The following is a 21,057-nucleotide window of genomic DNA, read 5'->3' as shown; positions in this document are numbered from 1 at the left end:
TGACCTCCACCACTGTACCCACCCTGACCTCCACCACTGTACCCACCCTGACCTCCACCACTGTCCCCACCCTGACCTCCACCACTGTCCCTGACCTCCACCACTGTCCCCACCCTGACCTCCACCACTGTCCCCACCCTGACCACCACCACTGTCCCCACCCTGACCTCCACCACTGTACCCACCCTGACCTCCACCACTGTACCCACCCTGACCTCCACCACTGTCCCCACCCTGACCTCCACCACTGTCCCTGACCTCCACCACTGTCCCCACCCTGACCTCCACCACTGTCCCCACCCTGACCACCACCACTGTCCCCACCCTGACCACCACCACTGTCCCCACCCTGACCTCCACCACTGTACCCACCCTGACCACCACTGTACCCACCCTGACCACCACCACTGTACCCACCCTGACCTCCACCACTGTACCCACCCTGACCTCCACCACTGTACCCACCCTGACATCCACCACTGTATCCACCCTGACCTCCACCACTGTCCCCACCCTGACCTCCACCACTGTCCCTGACCACCACCACTGTACCCACCCTGACCTCCACCACTGTACCCACCCTGACCACCACCACTGTACCCACCCTGACCTCCACCACTGTACCCACCCTGACCTCCACCACTGTCCCCACCCTGACCTCCACCACTGTACCCACCCTGACTTCCACCACTGTCTCCACCCCAACCTCCACCACTGTCCCCACCCTGACCTCCACCACTGTCCCCACCCTGACCTCCACCACTGTCTCCACCCTGACCTCCACCACTGTCTCCACCCTGACCACCACTGTACCCACCCTGACCTCCACCACTGTACCCACCCTGACCACCACTGTCTCCACCCTGACCTCCACCACTGTCTCCACCCCAACCTCCACCACTGTCTCCACCCTGACCTCCACCACTGTACCCACCCTGACCACCACTGTACCCACCCTGACCTCCACCACTGTCTCCACCCTGACTTCCACCACTGTCTCCACCCCAACCTCCACCACTGTCTCCACCCTGACCTCCACCACTGTACCCACCCTGACTTCCACCACTGTCTCCACCCCAACCTCCACCACTGTCCCCACCCTGACCTCCACCACCACTGTACCCACCCTGACTTCCACCACTGTCTCCACCCCAACCTCCACCACTGTCCCCACCCTGACCTCCACCACCACTGTACCCACCCTGACTTCCACCACTGTCTCCACCCCAACCTCCACCACTGTCCCCACCCTCCACCACTGTACCCACCCTGACCTCCACCACCACTGTACCCACCCTGACCTCCACCACCACTGTACCCACCCTGTCATCCACCTAAAGCTTGTTCACCTGAGAACTCGGGCCTACAATGTAAGCGCCAACAAAGCGTTCTGAGCAAAGCGTGCGTCTTCTAGTTTCTATATAGTTCTATGTCTACAGTCAGAGTGCCGTAGTGTGAAGCTGTCCAAGATTGTTTTCTGACCCAGTGGTTCTTACAGGTAAATCTACTTTTTTAATAAAAGAAATTCCACCTGGCAAAAATAGATAATTTCTATACATCTATGTATATTTGGGGGTCGGTCAGTGTGGAGCGTGAGAATCCAGAAGCAGAATGGGTTCAGGATACGAGGTGGAATAAGAGGCTCCCCCTCCCTGTCTGAATCAATCTTCAGATAAGTATGGAAGATCGATCCGCCACAGGCTCCATCTACAGCTAAGCACTTGGCTGGATGTGCACTAATTGTCCTGCTGACATTAATTGTCATTAAAGGGTTTCAAACGGTCTCGGCGCTGTGAGTTACACGCCGCTCCAGAGGCTGCGCCCCCATTTGTTTACTGATGACATCACGGCTCCCCCGACCACCACGCTGCGGGTCAAGACACTAAATCAAGATGGTTTTGGCCCGGCGCTGGACGGGTTTATATGAAACGACACTGCCCCTTTAACGAGTGTCTCACGCAGATGACATCATCATCATCAGCCTCTGGTGTTATCGTTAACTGGTCAGCGTGTCAGAGGACTCAAGGAGGATGGAGAATGTGTGTGTACGTGAGTGTGTACGTGAGTGTGTACGTGAGTGTGTGTGTGTGTGTGTGTGTGTGTGTGTGTGTGTGTGTGTGTGTGTGTGTGTGTGTGTGTGTGTGTGTGTGTGTGTGTGGGGCTTCATAGCTCACGGCTCTAACTTCCTGAAGGACTCTTTAGGCTCAAGAGCCCCCTGCATTGCAGGCCCTCCCCTTCAAACAGTGAAGTCAGTCAGATACATCTGGCCTGACAAATTGGTGCCCTCGCATTTGTATTTGTGTGTGTGTGTGGGGGGGGGGGGGGGGGGGGGGGGTCAGGAAGCTGGGTTGGGGGGGGTGGGGCAGAGACAGGACACACACCGATGAAGGCCTTACACATCCCTGGAAAAGGGGTCATGACCCCAGCTCCACTTAAACAGGGTTTCAGTGGTCAGGACACAGAGAGGGTGAGTGCTTACCTACCACAGAGGAGGAGGGAGGAGGGGAGAGAGTCATCTAGATTAGATATGGAGGATAAACACATATGGGCCTGAATTATGGACATATCATCCGCTCTGACTTCATGTTTGACTTAAGTGTTTGGTTTTACATCAGGGGGATGGCGTTAAAGTCCACTGCCAGTAACGGCCCGGACGACATTTATATAATTTAAAATAATAAAGATTAGCTACATTTTATACGTCGACCGTATCTTCGAAATATGATCTCATAATGCGTACGGCATGGTTGCTTTTGGATTTCCACGCTGATCAGATCAAACCTCATCAAAATACCATCACCGAAGAGACCATCACCGAAGAGACCCAAATGAATGTCGGGTGTCTCTGAATGGCGAAGGTGGTCCTCTCAATGGCTCCAGTGTTTTGCACATCTGCTGTTGCTGCCTGTGGAATTAGTACGTGGACTTATGATCTCCGAAGCTGCGCATGGCATCTTCACATGATCGGTGGGCTAATTCCAACGAATTACAGCTGCAAAATCCAATGTACTGAGGAGAATCAATGTGGCGGAACCCTGTGCAGACAAACATCATATGGGTGCCGGTGCACACGGTCATCAATGAGTGGACTTGAATGAAGTGCCTCTGAGTAAAAACATATGACCTCCATCCTGGGAGTTTTTGATGGTCGCAGCTGGGGGCGGCAGAGCAGGAAGGTGATGCGCTGCGCCCCTAGTGGCCGGAAGAGATGACCCCCCCCCCCCCCCCCCCCCCCACACACACACACACACACATCAAAAGGTCTCTTCTAGTTTACCTCACAGGATGAAGTTCTTCCTGAGTCATTTGAGCAAGACTCTCCATTCAAAAGAGCTCCCCCTCCGCTTCCCCTCCGCTCTGAATGGGGCTCTAGTTGAAGTGAACAATGCCAACACCTTGAACAGACCCACTGATTTCAGGGCTATTGTGTTCAGAGGAGAGATGATCACCCCACAAGTGGGTCTCTCTCTCCCTCTCCCTCTCCCTCTCCCTCTCCCTCTCCCTCTCCCTCTCCCTCTCTGTTATAATAGGCCACCACTGTCTGACGTGGGACTTTTACGGCGTGTTGTGCTGCTATCTCCTCATGAGGAATGCTAAATGACTGCAATGCATTGGCTCTCGTTGGCCTCATTTGCACCAGGAGAAGGGGAGGAGGAAGGGAGAGAGAGAAAGAAAGAGGGAATGGCACCATAACATAACAATGCACTTGCAGGCTTGGTTGGTAAACACAGCTGGGCCAGCAGCCACAGTGCAGCGATAATGAGCCATAACTGTGGAGAGCCGGTGGGCCACAAAAGACACAAAAAGACCGTTCTGCAAGAGAGACACGCACGTTAACAATTCATTTAGTTCCTAAGTTCACATGCACTTATGTGTTAACATTCACATGCAAATAGACACACAGCCAAAACACTCACCTCAATAACCTGCTTCGAGTCCAACCTGAAGTTGAAGTCACCGAAGACAAAATATGGCACCTTCTCGTACCGCTGGTCTGTAATCCTGCCAAAAAAACACATTAGAACAAGTTGTCATCCACCTTTGATTCCTCAGTGTTGGCCTCGGGGCATGTCGTTTACGAGGGCTACAGCACCACCTTGTGGTCGGTCCGAACACACCTTGGGTTGAGGGTGTTCACCTTGGGAGAGGACAAGAGCAATGCGTGTGACTGCAGTCTCTCTCGGACGGGTTGTTAGGTCAACTGTAATGGTGTCAGGATGGGGCAGGCATTGTGTGTGTGCAATGTTGTCCACTACTGTGATGCAACCGTTGTCCATAAAATACAAAACTATACAGAAACGCTTGTTTTTCAAATCCATTACGTTCACTAAACAATATAGAGGTCACCATAAGGTTAGGGTCACTGGACAAAGACATTTGGCATATTGATCAAACTTTCTCCAATAGAGAAATCAAGAATTCTTTGAAAAATAGAGGAGATCAAGTCTCTCTGCTTTCATTTCTGACTTGAAGAGATTTCTTTATTTTATGTAAAGTACTTTGAATTGCCTCGGTGTATGAAATGTGCAATAAAAGAAAAACTAGCCTTGCCTTTGATTTCTAACTTGTTACACAGGGCTCCTGGTCTCGTCCTGATATAAGATATATTTATATCCCAAGATACAATTACTTTTAATACTTTTTCGATTATGAATGCATTTTGTGGTCTAGGCTTTTCATTTGATTACATTTCTGCTTTACCGGGTACAGTACACGGTGGAGGAAGATACTGGGAAGAGGGAGAGGGAGAGAGGGAGAGAGAAAGAGAGAGAGAATGACATGTGATATACTACTATAGGCCATGAGCCAGATATGTACCCATAACCTTAAGAGTAGATGGTGCAGTATGTGCCATAGCCTGCTGATGCACTACTGCGACAAGCCTGATCCTTTCAAATGATGCATAGTGTTTGTAAATGTAAGTGACTGAAAGGAGATGTCCAACTTATCTAAAGTCATGCTATTCACTAATGATATGGTTGAATTTGTTTGGGTTTCTCCTGTGCTTTTCAGAAGAGAGATGAATCAACTCGTTCACAAACACATTTACATCACATGGGTTGGCCTCCTGACCCCCTCCGTGGACATTTCTTCTGACTTGTAGATCCAGAGGGACACTCGTTTTGTTTGAGCGATCTCAACAGTGTGTAAAAAGTCCAGCCTATTTGAGAGACCGGAACTGTTCCATTTTCATTCCAGTGACACAGCTTGGAATGCACTTCCTTATCAGTACCTTTGACAGAATCACATGAATGTTGAGAGGCTGGATCGACAGCAAATGCACAGTCAGTGGTCAAGTCAAAGTGAAGTCAAAGATAACTGCAAACAAGGATGTTCTATAAGAGGCAAACTGAACTCTTTTCAGGTTGATGAGTGCATCCTAGAGCCGGGAGGTATCCTAAATATTAAGGTATATCGTAATGGATCCATGCAAAAGGCATGGATTCATTTAATTATTTAGTTTGTTTGGGTTTAAAAAAAATTTATTATAATAATAAAAAAAAAAAAAGTATATACGATATATACAAATTGTAAAATGATGCATGTATCTTAATCTTAAATTAATAATAAAAAAAATTCTTGCAACAGTATTATAAAGACATTCAAATGGGATTACAATTCAAAACCATTTTGAATGAAAAACACCATGTAAATTGTATTATTAAAAAATATGTATTTAAATTTTCTTTTTATTAAAAGTGAGCAAATCACATTGTAATTTGCACAGCACAAACGTAATACCATCAATAATAAAAAACAATACTGTGATATCATATTTGGATCGCATTGGCCAGCCCTAGTGCATTCTATTCCACGTGGAAATCCCCTGGTCACTGTTCATCTTTGACCTGGTGTGCATCCAATCTAAGACGGAGAGAGACTGAAAGGAGTTACCAGACAAACTGGCAGGTATGAAACCGTCAGTAAATGATCTATATACACCATCACGGTTCCCCTGTCATCATCCTAAATGATGATCCCCATCTACTCCACTACTCCAACCATAGAGCTAAGGACCTCATCCTGTTGTGGAGAATAAAAACCAACCGCTACAATAGATTCTTTTGTCCCCCATGGCTGTGCAATTGACATGGGGAAAACCAGGCCCCTCTAGCTAAACAGACAGACATGCAGGGATTGCTCCTGTGTCAAGCGCTGGTATGTCCTCTTTTAATGCCTCCAATTTAATCATGTATAGTTTTATATATCTTGTCTTGTCTGTGTCTTTAATATACTACGCACATTACAAAGTTTCCTAAACCTGAACGTGAACCTTGGGAGTGCGCTGCGTTAAGACGATTCATGGAGTCCACTTCCTCCGTGTCATGGAATGCGTCCAGACCCGCCGGAACCCCGGCTGCAGTAACGGGCATCACGGCGTGTTTAAAAAAACGCACCTAAGCGACATATAATTAACTCTTATACCTCATCACCGACTTAAAAGTGGCTCCACCGCAGAGCGGAGATAGGAGATTAAGACGGAGGTAGTGTAGCCCCCTTGTGTAATTAATGATTCAGGATGCTTGGCTCGCTATCCGCGCTAATCGCAGGGATAAATCTCACCATGGACTTCCCAAGCCCAGATAACAATATATTTATGGGGCCGTAAAGAGAGGAGCCCTGTCTCGGTGGTGGGTCCCTTCTCTCGCTGTCGTAAAGCACACACTGCTTCTCCTCTGTGGGGGGGCAGGGGGGGGGGGGGGTAGAGAGGGGCAGGGAGGAGGGGAGAAGGGGGCGGGGGCACACAGCGAGAAAGACAGTCTGAGCTAGAGACAGGATTGTTTGTTTCTCCATTCCTTAGGTTTACTGTGGCGGTGGAGCGTAGCCACCTGAGATCAGGCAACTTCAATGTGAAGTTGTCTATCAAAAAATAGACCCATCCCATTGACCCAGTCCCAACAAAAAGACCCATCCCATAGACCCAGTCCCAACAAAAAGACCCATCCCCATAGACCCATAGTCCCAACAAAAAGACCCATCCCCATAGACCCAACAAAAAGACCCATCCCATAGACCCAGTCCCAACAAAAAGACCCATCCCATAGACCCAGTCCCAACAAATAGACCCATCCCATAGACCCATAGTCCCAACAAATAGACCCATCCCATAGACCCATAGTCCCAACAAATAGACCCATCCCCATAGACCCATAGTCCCAACAAAAAGACCCATCCCATAGACCCATAGTCCCAACAAATAGACCCATCCCATAAACCCATAGTCCCAACAAATCGACCCATCCCCATAGACCCATAGTCCCAACAAAAATACCCATCCCATAGACCCATAGTCCCAACAAATACTCATCCCATAGACCCATAGTCCCAACAAATACTCATCCCATAGACCCATAGTCCCAACAAATAGACCCATCCATTTCTTGCTCATTCCATGTTTTTGCAAATCTCTCGCCAAACGTGCTCGACATGTTCAACGTGTAAGACAGGACGTCTGTTCCATCTCTAACGCCTAGACGCGGAGGACAAACCCGCCATGTGGGTATTAGCGTGGGTGCAGAGCCAGAAGCACCAGCCCTGGGACAGGTAGAGGGGGGGATTCCTGGCCCCTTGACTGGTAACATTAAAAGCACTCATCTGTATAGAGAGGGGATGCATGCATCTGTGCCCTGTAACCTCGCAGTTTGGGAAATGGTGTCTGTGTGTTTATATGAGTGTTTGTGTGTTTGTGTGTGTGTGTGCGCACGTTTGTCTCCGTGCATTAGCTCACGAATACACTCAGACTGACACCAGTGATGTCATTAACGACCTTGCGTCCTGGTGCTAAGAGACTAGGCTCTATTCAAATAGGGCCAGAGGCCAGTTTATACTGTTGTCCCAAATGGAGGGCAATTAGCCTTATTCACCTTGCCGCCATCTTTATTTCCGTAGATCGCTATGAACGCATTTCAATGAGGCGATATCTAATTCACTTCTATGTGTTTTAAAACACGAAAACTATGGTGGTGAAAAACAGATCAGAGTCGGGTAATCATGAGTTTATAATTCCAACAGTGATATTCTGACTGTTACTTTGACTATTGCTTTTAACTACCGGCTCTTGAAGAGGCATTTTTATACTGAAGTGAACGGTCACTTTCGCATCCGTTACCTCAAACTTGACCACTATGGCGACAAAGTGAATAAGGCGAATAAATTAACTATACAGCCATTGAATGCAGTTCTTATAGGCATGGGAACTAATGTGTTCCTGGTGTTAATATACTGTAGTGCTTAGCACTTTTCTGATACTATAGAAGGGAAAATAACGATAAAATCATTGTGATAAAATACTTTTCATTTAATTTGAGTTGCTTGTAGTCAGTGATGTATGTGTGTGTGTATGTGTGTGTGTGTGTGTGTGTGTGTGTGTGTGTGTGTGTGTGTGTGTGTGTGTGTGTGTGTGTGTGTGTGTGTGTGTGTGTGTGTGTGTATGTGTGTGTGTGTGTGCGCGCGTGTGGAGGCCAGACAGAGAGCGTCTTGTTTTTTCTGTATTTTTTATTAAATCATCTGGTTCATTCACTTCCAATGTTCATTAATGATAAATGTAAAAGTAAAAGAACAAACAAAAAAAACGATAAAAAGAAAATAATTATAAAAAGAAAAAAAGATAAGAGAAAGAAGAACAAAGATGGAAGAAAGAGGAGCGTAAAAAGGAGGAAAATGACAGAGGTGAGAGGCAAAAACATAAATACTTTTATTTTTTTAAAGAGAGAAGATGAAAAGAGTGAGAGTAGAAGAAGCAAATTGAGAGACAGAGAGAAAGTGAGTATAAAGACTATGATGTGTAGAGCCTAGTGGTGTGGGTCCCTCTCCCACAGCTTTATCCCACTAATAGCCGTGTCTAATACCCGCAGCCTGGTCGTTTTGTCTGCAGGCCTAAAGGTATCAGCGGCGGGTCAGAAGGCAACACTCTGTTTACACGATCGTTTCCTAAAGCACTCATGGTGACCCACTGGTGTGAAAGTTGACTTTTGCTTGGCCTTTGTGGGTGGGTGGGGGGGCTGAAGAATCGCCACATTAGCTACAGCGGACTGGGCGTGAAAAGGCCTGAGGGTGGGGGGTCCCGAGCTAGGGGCCTCACCGACCCCCCCCAGCAGGGGCCCCATTAGCCGCGTCATCACAGTTCATTCAGGCAAACTGTAACAGTGTCAGCGACATTCCACCACAAAGACTCACTTCTTTACACAGTCTATAAACATGCTTCCCCCCGGCCAATTCATCCTGCACTGAAACCTCTGAAAGGGCTGCTTCACAAGGGCCGTTCTCACTGAGGGGGGGCCATTAGTCAGGCCTTCCTGGGGGCCACACAAAGACGGGGGTCAGTCGCTAATTTATAACATGGCCCCCCCAACTCTGCTCCCAGGCCCCCTACACCACCCGCACAAAGCCTCTCTCTCCTTCCCTCTATCCCTCCCCTCTCTCTATCCCCCTCCTTATCCCTCCCCCATCCACATCTCTCTCTTCTTTCTCCCTCCCTCTCCCCCTCTCTCCCATCTATCCTTCTCCTTCTCCCCCCCCTCTCTCTCTATCTCTCCCCCCCCCCCTCGCTTTCTCCCTCTCTGTTGTAATATTCACCGCACACACATGTACACAAGCTGATTGTCTGCAGCTAACCAACAACAACAACAAAAATAAAAACATTATTGCATCTTTTTCCTCCATAATCTCAATCCCTCACTGAGCCCACGGCAGATTATAGGGAGTGAGTGACAGTTCAACTGAGTCATAATAGACAGCCTATATGGGATTATGAGGGTGCGAATGGGGACCATGTCACAATTAGATTGACAAGATGACTTACCATAAAATTGGCCAGTCAGATTGGACTCAGCGGACAATGGCTGGTCCGGGCAGTGTGAACCATTGTGAATGAATGTGGAGAATTTGGGAGAATGTTAACATTGTGAAGAATGTGCAGGGTGACGTCTGGCTGAATGGGCCAGGGGTGGCCCTTGGAGAGACCTTTGACACCCCAGGATGGCCACCCCCATGTCCTCTGTGACTCCCCCCCCCCCCCCCCCCACCCAGAGACCGATGTAGCCAGGATGGCGAAATGCACGCGCTCGCACGTGTGTGTGTGTGTGTGTGTGTGTGTGTGTGTGTGTGTGTGTGTGTGTGTGTGGTGGGGGGGGGGGCTGATACTGCTGCGGTCACACAGAGGTTAGGGGCATAAGCCAACTCCATCCAACAGCTCGGTTAACAGGGACCTACGATGAAGAAAGGTTTTACGTTAGTGTACTACTTAGGGATATACTCTGGGTATTGTAAAAATAATAGTAAATGGTCAAACATTTGCAGGATGGAGCTATTGCAATTTCAGCCACCCCTCTGAGGAGTGTGCTGTGTCTTTTATATATATTTTGGGACACATGAGATGCCAACTTGACCCCCTCTGGTTTGTAGTCCTGCAGGGGCTGCTGGGATGGGGACGGGGGAGATTTATAACGGGTCCATTCTAGACACAGTGGAGCAGAGAGACTGACTAGGGAGGATTAACCTCTGCTCCCACAGGCCTCCCAGGGTGAGAAGGCAGTTCAGAGTCACAGTGACACCACACACACGCACACACCCACACACACTCAACACTGTGCACGCACACACGCACACACACACACACACACTTCAGTCCACCGAGTGCCACCAATAAACGGTGGTAGAATTAATGAAACACTCACAGCAGGTACCTGCAGGTGCACTTGTGGAATGGGAACCAAGTGCTAACTTCTCACCTACATCCTGTTACAAATTAATACATAACACATGCCACTGCACAAATCAATCACTAGACCTCTGGAGAAGTTACTGCTTCTGATTTACGCATGCAAAATATGAGTGGGCATATATGAATATGCTCTCTCTCTCTCTCTCTCTCTCTACTAATTCCTCCTGCTCCATGGAGGATCTCCGTGCGATCCTCTACTCCTCCCTGTAGCTGAACATGTCTATTGGCTGGAAGCTGGTCTCTCCCTCCCTCCCTCTATATCTCCCTCCCTCCGTCTCTCTCTCTCTCCCTCTCCCTCTATCTCTCTCTCCCTCTTTCAGCCCGTTGTTCTGGGAAAATCCTAAAGGGAAACATTTAGATTGGAGGGCTCTTTGAGACGCCCTGACAGTTGACTGATGACCGTCCATAAAATGACAAAGCGGCGCTGTGTGGCGGCCAGTGTGGCCCACTGCCTCCCCATGGGAAACTAATTGCTCTGAATTGTTAACGGCAACATTATTTTTCTGCCAATCATTGCTTTTCAATGCCCCGAAAATAAGCATGAAACGAGCCTTTTCAGCGAACAAAACAGTTAAATGTCCCCAATGTTGATCAAATTAACTTCAGCCCTGTGACAATGGTCTATATCTGTGTGGAAATAATGGCACGCCACAAAGGCCTCTTTTATGCCAGGATTTCACAGTTGTAATGTAAAACTGTTCTCTCCTGAACCGGACCAGCCGCTCTGAATGGGGGTGGAAAAGAGAAACAAACTGTGTTACACAAAAGAGATTTTTTTTAAGGAGGACGAAGAGGAGGGAAAAACACTATCATTTCACATCCCTGCGGGCCGGGGCTCCCATCCTCTTGGCCAGCGACGCCAAGGGACATGCTTTACTCCATCAGGCGTTTCCTTTCAAACACAAGCTTCTTGTCTACTGAAATTAGTATTAATATTATTAATATTAACAGTGGTTCTAATAAAATTCCTGAAACAGTTTAAATCACTATCTAACCGCATGAGGGAAACAAATGACGGGAAACAAATATGAAACATTTAAAATATCTGTGAGAGCATAAAGTTGTGTACTCACACACTCCATAGAAAGCCTTGGCTAATTATAAAACAATGACAGCCTCACATCAAGGCGTATCCGAGTCAACACGGTAAATACGGCTGGATGCGGTCTGAGCTCATATCTCCCCTATTTCAAAGGCTAGGAAAACAAGCCGTATTTGAAGCAGTTCTTTGGCTTCGCTCACATGAAAGCGGCCGCCGTGCGTGTGCGCGCACACACACACACACACACACACACACACACACACACACACACACACACACACACACACACACACACACACACACACACACACACACACACACACACACACACACACACACACACACACACACACACACACACACACACACACACACACACACACACACACACACACACACACACACACACACACACCCTGCACGGCTACAGAGGACTCTCTTTCTGATCTGGCTCGACAGTGAGGTCTAGGCTGAGCTAAACGCCGCTCCTTCTCAGCCAGTGTTCCCCCGAGGCCTTGAAAGCGCTTTGGAGATAAACACACCGTTTAGCAGTTAAAAGGGCCACAGAGGAAAAGGCTTATCAGATGTGTTCTCAATGGTCCGTAAGCTGCTTTATTAAGGCCTGGGCCGTATGATAAGGTGTCGAGGGCTGGGGCCCGGGCCACGGAGCTCGCTCTCCAGGACCTGCTGCGTGACCAGGCTCCAGGCTCCAGCACCAGCCAGCCAGGCCCTGGACCTCAGCTGGTGGCGGTCCCCGTCCCCACAATGAGAGATTAGAGCTCGGAGAAGGAAAGAGAGAGTTAGAGGAGGAGAGCGAGAGAGAGAGAGAGGGGGGGGGTTTGGCTATAGATATTCACCGTCTCTCTTTTCCTGCTCCGTTTCTGGGGGTAAGAGTCAGAGTCGGGACAATGGCCAAAAAGATGGTTCCCAACCAGCCGCTGAATGGGAACACTGTTGGTGGTAGCGCTTCATTCAAAGCCGGCCTGGGCACATTGTCCTCCCAGATCGGTGGAGGAGAATGGAGTTTGCTGGTGGCTGCCAAAAGGTTAGCAGTCTCTGTGAAAGGACCGACCCATTATTCACTGCCCCTACAGAGACCAGGGACCCTTTGTGAGTCCCCCCCCCCCCCCCCCCCCCTCCTCCCTTCCCTCAGACCCGCCAGCTTTTCTCAATCTGGCGGTCCGGATCTGCGCCCGACTGTTTCCCCAAAGTGAGCGATTGAGGCGCGATGCCCCCCACCAATCCACCCCTGTTCTCCATGCATGGGATACCAGCCTGGCCGGAACATTATAACAAACACCTCCCAAACCAACCAACCACCCACCTCCTCCTCCCCCTCCCTACCCTGTACCACCTACCCCTCGTCCACACCCCTTTCCCTAAAAGGGCAGGGACTCCCATTTTGCCATTGTCACCTTTTAATGATATGGCCCGGAATTAACAGCAAGGACACCTTCCACGAACACAAGGGGATTTGGAGAGAAGGAGCGTGGAAACTGCCACTCAGCCAAAACAACTGCTATTCAACACCCCCCCCCCCCCTCCTCCAACCCCATTGAAATGGCACCATTTAAGCCTATTTACGAGGTGACTTTTAAAAATAAATCAACTTCAAGAGCATGACGAAAGCAGAGAAAATACGATCAAAACCTTCAACGTAAGCAACAAGGAAAAGGTCCTTTTGAAACTTCATTACGTGCAGTAAATCCAGGTAACTTATGGCTTCATAAAAAGTGTAAAAGCTGCCATATTCCCAAACACTCCCACTCCCCTCTCCATTAAAGGCGAAGCATTCTTTCATCAAAACAAGAGTGACGAGGGAGGGTGGGGGTGTGGGTTGGGGTGGGATATGATCTCGGAAAGAATATTTTAAAAAGCGCCTCGTAATTCACGCGCGTCAAGAGAGCGCACCAGTGATAATATATGCCACCCTTATATGCATGTAGTTATTCAAAGTGGAAGGCGACGACGGGAGACGCCACGTCGTGCATTCAGATGCCATTTGAATGGAGGGGGTCACCCACCCGCGGGGCTGGTACCGGGGCTTTTATTCTGTGTTAGTGTGGCCAGGTAGGGAGCAAGGGTTGCACTGTGCACTCCATCATCCCGCGCCACTGTAAATGGATCTCCCATAAATCACATTAGCATGGCCTGGGAATGGCTGCTCTGTTTGCATAGCGGCTGTCTGGCCGGCTAAAGGGTGAAGGATTCTGCCGCGCCGGGGGGAAAGAGGCGGAGAGAGGAGGCGAGAGGAGGAGAAGGGACGTGGGCTTGTGGCTTCAAAACCGAGGGAAGAAGGGATGGGATGGGAGAGAAGATGGAGAGAGGGAGAGATGAGGGGATGGGAGGCGTGGGGGGAGAATGCTGAACAGCAGAGGATGGATGAACAGAGAGAAAATGCTGAGGTGGAAGACAGGTAAAGGATGAGGACAGGTAGAAGATGAGGACAGGTAGAATATGAGGACAGGTAGAAGATGAGGACAGGTAGAAGATGAGGACAGGTAGAAGATGAGGACATGTAGAAGATGAGGACAGGTAGAAGATGAGGACAGGTAAAGGATGAGGACAGGTAGAAGATGAGGACAGGTAAAGTATGAGGCCAGGTAAAGGATGAGGACATGTAGAAGATGAGGACATGTAGAAGATGAGGACAGGTAGAAGATGAGGACAGGTAAAGGATGATGACAGGTAGAAGATGAGGACAGGTAGAAGATGCGGACAGGTAGAAGATGAGGACAGGTAAAGTATGAGGCCAGGTAAAGGATGAGGACATGTAGAAGATGAGGACATGTAGAAGATGAGGACAGGTAGAAGATGAGGACAGGTAAAGGATGATGACAGGTAGAAGATGAGGACAGGTAGAAGATGCGGACATGTAGAAGATGAGGACAGGTAAAGGATGAGGACAGGTAGAAGATGAGGACAGGTAGAAGATGAGGACAGGTAGAAGATGAGGACAGGTAAATGATGAGGACAGGTAGAAGATGAGGACAGGTAGAAGATGAGGACAGGTAAAGGATGAGGACAGGAAGAAGATGAGGACAGGTAGAAGATGAGGACAGGTAGAAGATGAGGACAGGTAGAATATGAGGACAGGTAGAATATGAGGACAGGTCAAGGATGAGGACAGGTCAAGGAAATCAATGTTTTTCAATGTATGTAATGTATATTGGGGGAGATGACAGCATCTAAAGGGGCCAGGTCAGAGAGGTAGATGTCGTTTTCAGATCAAATTATAATTTTGTTTGTGTTTTATAAGGGAACATATATATATATATATATTGGTGATCCTCTTGGGATGAATCAGTGTGGATTGTGGGAGTGAGCTTGGGAGAGCGTCTGTCAGTGTATAAGTGCATTTGTTGTCTTGTTTTTTGTTTTGTTATGTATTGTATTGTATTGTATGTTTTGTATCCTATGTTAAGGACCCCCTCGAAACGAGATAGCATATCTCAAGGGGTTTATCCTTCAAATACATTTCAAATGTGCAGGGTGGAGGCGGTTTAGAGGCAAGCAGCAGTCAGTGTTGTAGAGCAGGGTGTCTGCATTCCATCAGCACATAAACAACTGATAAGAAACAGCAGCAGGCAGACAGACGTTTTTAATGTGTGTTAAAGGTTGCAAGCAGTTGCCATGACAGCGCGTCACATGACAACCAGAAGAGGGGCGGGGCCTGTCATTAACACATTAACTGCCACGGAGTTTGCCCGTCTCATACCACTCTCTGCCACCACTCTAAGCCTATGGAGATGTTTACCTTCTTTGCAGGGCTATAACTTTTTAAATTGTATTGCTAAATTGCCATTACTATGGCCCATTCAACATAGATTATCTATCGTTCAGGATGTAGGAACGTTATACTTTTTCATTCATAGATTCATACGAAAATACCGTCTAGAATATAAATATGTTTTTATCATTTTCTGCAGTAATTCCTAGAATGTGAGTTATAGGCATAAACGCATATATAGATTATCAACTGCCGTCTGTTGCCAATACACGCTATATTAAAGATTTCAACTGTACATGATCCTAACGTTATGACTGATCATGCGCGGATGAACGGGGGGGGGGGGGGGGGGCGTTTATAATTCCGTGATCGTCAGTAAATGCTTTATGTAGTATGGGTGATATATTGATCAGAGCAGTTTGCATTAATAATAATAAACAATCACGCTGAAAATGCCGTCAGCGTCCTCTTACCGTTCGCAGATGAGACTGGAGGAAAAAGATCCCACTTATTTGACGTGGATCACCTAGATCCATTTCCGGTTTGTATAATAATAATAAACGCCCAAATCATATCGATTATTGAGTTATGGCAGCGATCCATATGTACGATGTGTGTCTAGAGTCCCGCAACAATATGTGAGTGCCGGACGCATTTCCCCGGTACACGGAGATCACCAGAGATCCATTTCCGGTTGTAACTCGCTCGATCACCACCAGGCGGCAGTATTGAAGCGTTGCAGAGTTGTGCAGGCTCCCACTGTATCAGCCGAGGCTGGGGGAGGGCATTCTGAATACCATGGCGAAAAAATTAAATATGATCTCAATAACGTTGTACGCCGTGGAATGGCAGAATTAGCATGACCTTGAAACACGTTGTACAACGTTTTTGGCGCAGGATGTGTTAATGACGACAACCATGAAGGCTTTTGGATAACAGCTAGGCCGCAACGATCACCGAGCGGGCTGAAAGGAGAGATCATTAGAATAATGAATTTAGTGTTTCATCAAAGACTTTTCTCAAGGACAATACGAAATGGGTAACATCTGAGGCTTTTGTTTATGCAATAAACAACGTTTTTCAAGAAAGGTACCACGCTGTCCAGTGTCGAATACTTATGGTTACGGATTGCATTAAAGGGGAATGCCAAAGATTGTACAGCCAGTATGAGGAGACGTCTCTGAGAGATAAAAACAACGCAGAGCCAACGGATGGAGAGGGTGATAACACAAGCCAACAGATGAAGAGGTGATACTGGCTGATTGATCCAAATCTAACAGTAGAAGATGAGGACAGGTAAAGGATGATGACAGGTAGAGGATGATGATAGGTAAAGGATGAGGACAGGTAGAAGATGAGGACAGGTAAAGGATGATGACAAGTAAAGGATGATGACAGGTAAAGGATGAGGATAGGTAGAAGATGAGGACAGGTAAAGGATGATGACAGGTAAAGGATGATGACAAGTAGAAGATGAGGACAGGTAAAGGATGAGGACAGGTGGAAGATGATGACAGGTAGAATATGAGGTGGATGGGCTAAAGGAACAGATTTGGAGGAAAGAACGATAAGAACAGATGAGCTAGAAGAAAGAGAGAGAGAGAGAGAGAGAGAGAGGAGAGAGAGAGAGAGAGAGAGAGAGAGAGAGAGAGAGGGAGAGGGAGAGAGAGAGAGAGAGAGAGAGAGAGAGAGAGAGAGAGAGAGAGAGAGAGAGAGAGAGAGAGAGAGAGAGAGAGAGAGAGAGAGAGAATCAATGACAGAGCGATGTAGAGTTGTACCTGTCCATGACGGTATCGCAGGGGCCTTCTGCCTGGTCCAGAGTAGACGGAGGGGCTCTTCTCCCAGGCCACCAGGTTGGAGGCGTCATGGAACAGGTGTATGTTCACCAGGTCAAAGGGCACTGGGGAGGGACCAGAAAACACAGCTTGAGCACAACCAGAGACCTACAGGACTAACCATGTCCGTCTCACTTCCTGTAACACTTCACATGAACCACACAAGGTGTGGCATTGGCAGCCTTACTGCCCCCCCCCCCCCACACACACACACACACACACACACACACACACACATTAGGAGACTACAGTGGGCACAGGTTCCATTCACCCCAATGAATGGTTTTTGGCCAAATGTGGCAATTTTTTTTTATCATAAAAATGCATTTTAATGCGTTATTCTTCTTTTATTAAGAGTATATTTGGGCCCAGCCTCCACAGGGGGAAGATACTGTATATCATGGGCAAACATTGTTGAATATTCGATTCCACTATTATTAATAATAATACTAATAATCATATGAGAATTGCAGCCCAAAGTGCTTCACAGCAGTAATGTAGACATAATGGACATGAAATAGACATAGGTATAAAATGTTCATAAAATTGGCATAAATATAGAAAATGAGTAGAGAATTTACTAAATAAAAGCAATGCATAAAGTGCAGACATAAAAATACAATAATCGAAGTGGCAGAGTGCCTTAAAAGGCTATGGTGAACTATTTTAGGACAATTTGATGTTCACTCATGGCTCGGGGGAACACTCAGGCCATGTCCCGACGAAACAATTTTGATCTTTTCGTTTTCATTTCGTTTTCATTTTTAAAAAGTTTTCCGTAAAAACGAAATTGTGTCAAGAAATAAGTGCGTGCCACAAATGTACAAAATAAATGTCTTTCCTGTTTTTAGAGGTTGCTCTTTTATTTGAAACCCCCCGACCGGGAAGTGTTATCGTTGTTGTTGCTAGCAGAATAACTTGTGTCATCCGGTTCTGTGCTTTTGAGCTAACGTAACGCTAGTTTCCAAAGGAGAGGAGAGAGAGAGACCGCGGCTCACATGCGCAAAATGCAGCTACAGCCTACAGGCAATCGATAATGAGGAGGATTTTAATCGGCAGGAGAGAAAGAACATGTCAAAGCCGTATATAATTATGGTGCGCGCAGCTCAAACTACCTGTTGTATTAAATTAATTGATTGATGTTTAACTTGTCCTTTCGACTAGCAAACGTTGTCTGTATTTAACGTTACCCTCAGGATACCACTGTCTTATTGTAGCAAAAGTTGTCTGTATTTAACATTACCTCAAGATAACCACTGTCTATTGTATTTAGTTGGTTAGCTATTTAGCTAATGTTGATAGCATTGAATAGCATCAACGCTAGCTGGCTGGCTACAGCTGGCATCGTAAATCTCAACACCAGCCATGGGAATACTATTTACTAAATTATGGAGGCTTTTAATCGTCAAGGTAAGAGGATTTGTCATGATCAACTGAAGGCGTATGCTATGGAGCAGTATGTGCTTGGCTACTAGGGCTGTCATAAATACTTCAAAGCTTCGTCCGATGGGCATGGGATTCGAATATGAAAATAAAATTTGATTATTAAAAGAAAATAAGAATAATAACATTTAAAAAAAATATGAATATTCTTATTTTTTGGTAGCTAAATCAACTCTGCCTCTCTTTGTTAATTACAACAAGCAATGCTGTTTGTTATTTAAGATGAGGTCGGACTCGGCACTGACAGATTTGTGTTCATTGTGCTGCTTTTATGAAGCCTCAAATGACGGCTTACAATATTTCATGAAAGCAGTGTTTCGTGTGTCTAAGATTTTAAAAGGTTTTAAACTTTACAGCACTGACAAAGTTGAACAAAGTGCTGTACAAGTCCCACAACATAAAAAAAAATGTAATTTAAATTTTTAAATTTTAAATTTTATTTCGAAGCTTCGAATTAAAATCGAATCTCGGCCCCCGAAGCTTCGAATTCCAATAATGTTTTTGAAGGTCAGCCCTATTTGGCTACTACTTTGGTTTTCAGAAAAAGGCCTGCATTAACACATTGTGGGCCAACAACGAGTATACTCGTTATTGCCCGCCAATCCTTGTGCGCCAACAACGAGGGAACTCGTTTTTGGGATCAATATTTAATTTTTTCGCCATGGCATTCATAATTCATCCAGCCTCCCTCCGGGACACGGCTGGACCCTGGTCTGATATTGCAACGCCTCAATACCGCCGCCTGGTGGATTTAGGGCGAGTTACACTCCACGCCAAACCGGAAGTGGCGCTCGGTGCATCGTGGAAAATCCTCCGCCAGAGATATATTGTAACGTGGGTCTAGAGAGTGCATGGGATCGCTTTCGAAACGCAAGAATCAATATGATTTTTGGCGTTTATTGTGTCATACAAACATAAAATGGATCTAGCAGATCGACATCGAATAATTGGAATATTTTTCCTCCAGTCTCATCGGCGAACGGTAAAAGTTATTTTCAGCTTGATTGTTTATTTATTTCACTGCAATCCATCTGATCAACGTATCAACCATACTAAAAAAAGCCATTACTGACAATCAAGGAATTATAAACGACGCCCACCCCCCCCCCCCCCCCCCCCCCTTTCCTTCACGCATGATGAAGCATAATGTATAACGATCATATACATTTGAATTGTTTAATATAGCATAGGAACAAAACGCAATCGATATGTCGGGGCCTATAACTCGCATTTTAGGAAATTACTGCTATACAGTCCAAATACATACTTATATTCACGAGGGTACTAACACGACAATGTATGAATGGAAAAATATAACGTTCCCACATCCGGAACGATAGATACCCGATGTTGAATGGGCCATAGTAATGTCGATATAGCTATAATATTTTAAAAAGTTATAGCCCTGCAAAGAAGGTGAGCCACTCCATAGGCTTACAGCGCTGTCAGACTGGGCACAAAGATGGGCATACTGCGTGGCAGACAATGTGTTAAGGAAGAGGCGGCTATCGCGTCATCGGTTCAGGAAAAGACCCGTATAGGCTTGTAAAGACGGCGACGCAAGGGGGCGTCTTCAGATTTGCCCACTCTGGGAGCCAGTCTCAGAAAAATAGCGTATTCAGGCTCCCAGAACGCAGTTCCGTGTGGATGAAAGGTGCATACGATAAAATACTTTGACTGATACGACCGAAATCGGTTTCGTCTGGACATGGCCTCAATGTCAATTTAATATGATTAGCCGTTAGTATTTAAGCTTACTGTGGAGGCAGTTCATTCAAACATGAAAGCCTGACTGTCAAAATGTTTATGGAGAGTACCCTCTACTTTTGATGAATAAAAGAACACAAAAGACCTGTCGAAGATCTAAGAGCCAACCTTGTGATTTATTCATGTCTTTTAAAGACATCCATGAACACGAATTCAGCTTCGATTCGATGGATTCAGGAGGTGGACTTTCTAAAATACTGAAAAATGTTTGCCATGAGAAGGCAGCCCAATGGCCCACTCCTATCCTTTTGTCATCTCACAGTTAAACAGCAGCATTCGGATCATTGTGTAGGAACTCTAATTACAGGGAAGTGCATAAATTGACCTCAGAAGGAAAATTATTAGCATAAAAAAAGAGTCAGAGAGAGCTAGAGTTCTGTGGAGGGAGGGATGAGATTGACTCATCCGCTGGCCGGCCTCCAGGGGGGGAAGCTGACATGCCCAGAGAGAGAGCGCTAGAATGAACACAGAGATAACACCGTTCTCGCTCTCTAGGACTAGATACCCCTTCAGGGAA

The 21,057-nt window shown here is 46.8% G+C and overlaps 1 protein-coding gene across 1 annotated transcript in view; it reads right to left on the bottom strand.

Annotated features, from left to right (window-relative positions):
* The window catches only part of inpp5a (inositol polyphosphate-5-phosphatase A), a 359,903-nt gene that overhangs the window by 102,409 nt on the left and 236,437 nt on the right, over positions 1-21,057 (bottom strand). The window contains 3 exon segments of the mRNA XM_084321922.1: positions 3,918-4,002; positions 4,119-4,138; positions 17,274-17,395. Of these exon segments, the coding sequence (XP_084178048.1) occupies positions 3,918-4,002; positions 4,119-4,138; positions 17,274-17,395 (227 nt within the window).

The sequence above is a fragment of the Notolepis coatsorum genome, assembly GCF_963971535.1.
Source record: "Notolepis coatsorum genome assembly, chromosome: 9".
NCBI classification, from domain to species: Eukaryota; Metazoa; Chordata; class Actinopteri; order Aulopiformes; family Paralepididae; genus Notolepis; species Notolepis coatsorum.
Note: the sequence above shows the minus strand (reverse complement) of the source record. Positions and strands in the feature narration are given on the sequence as shown.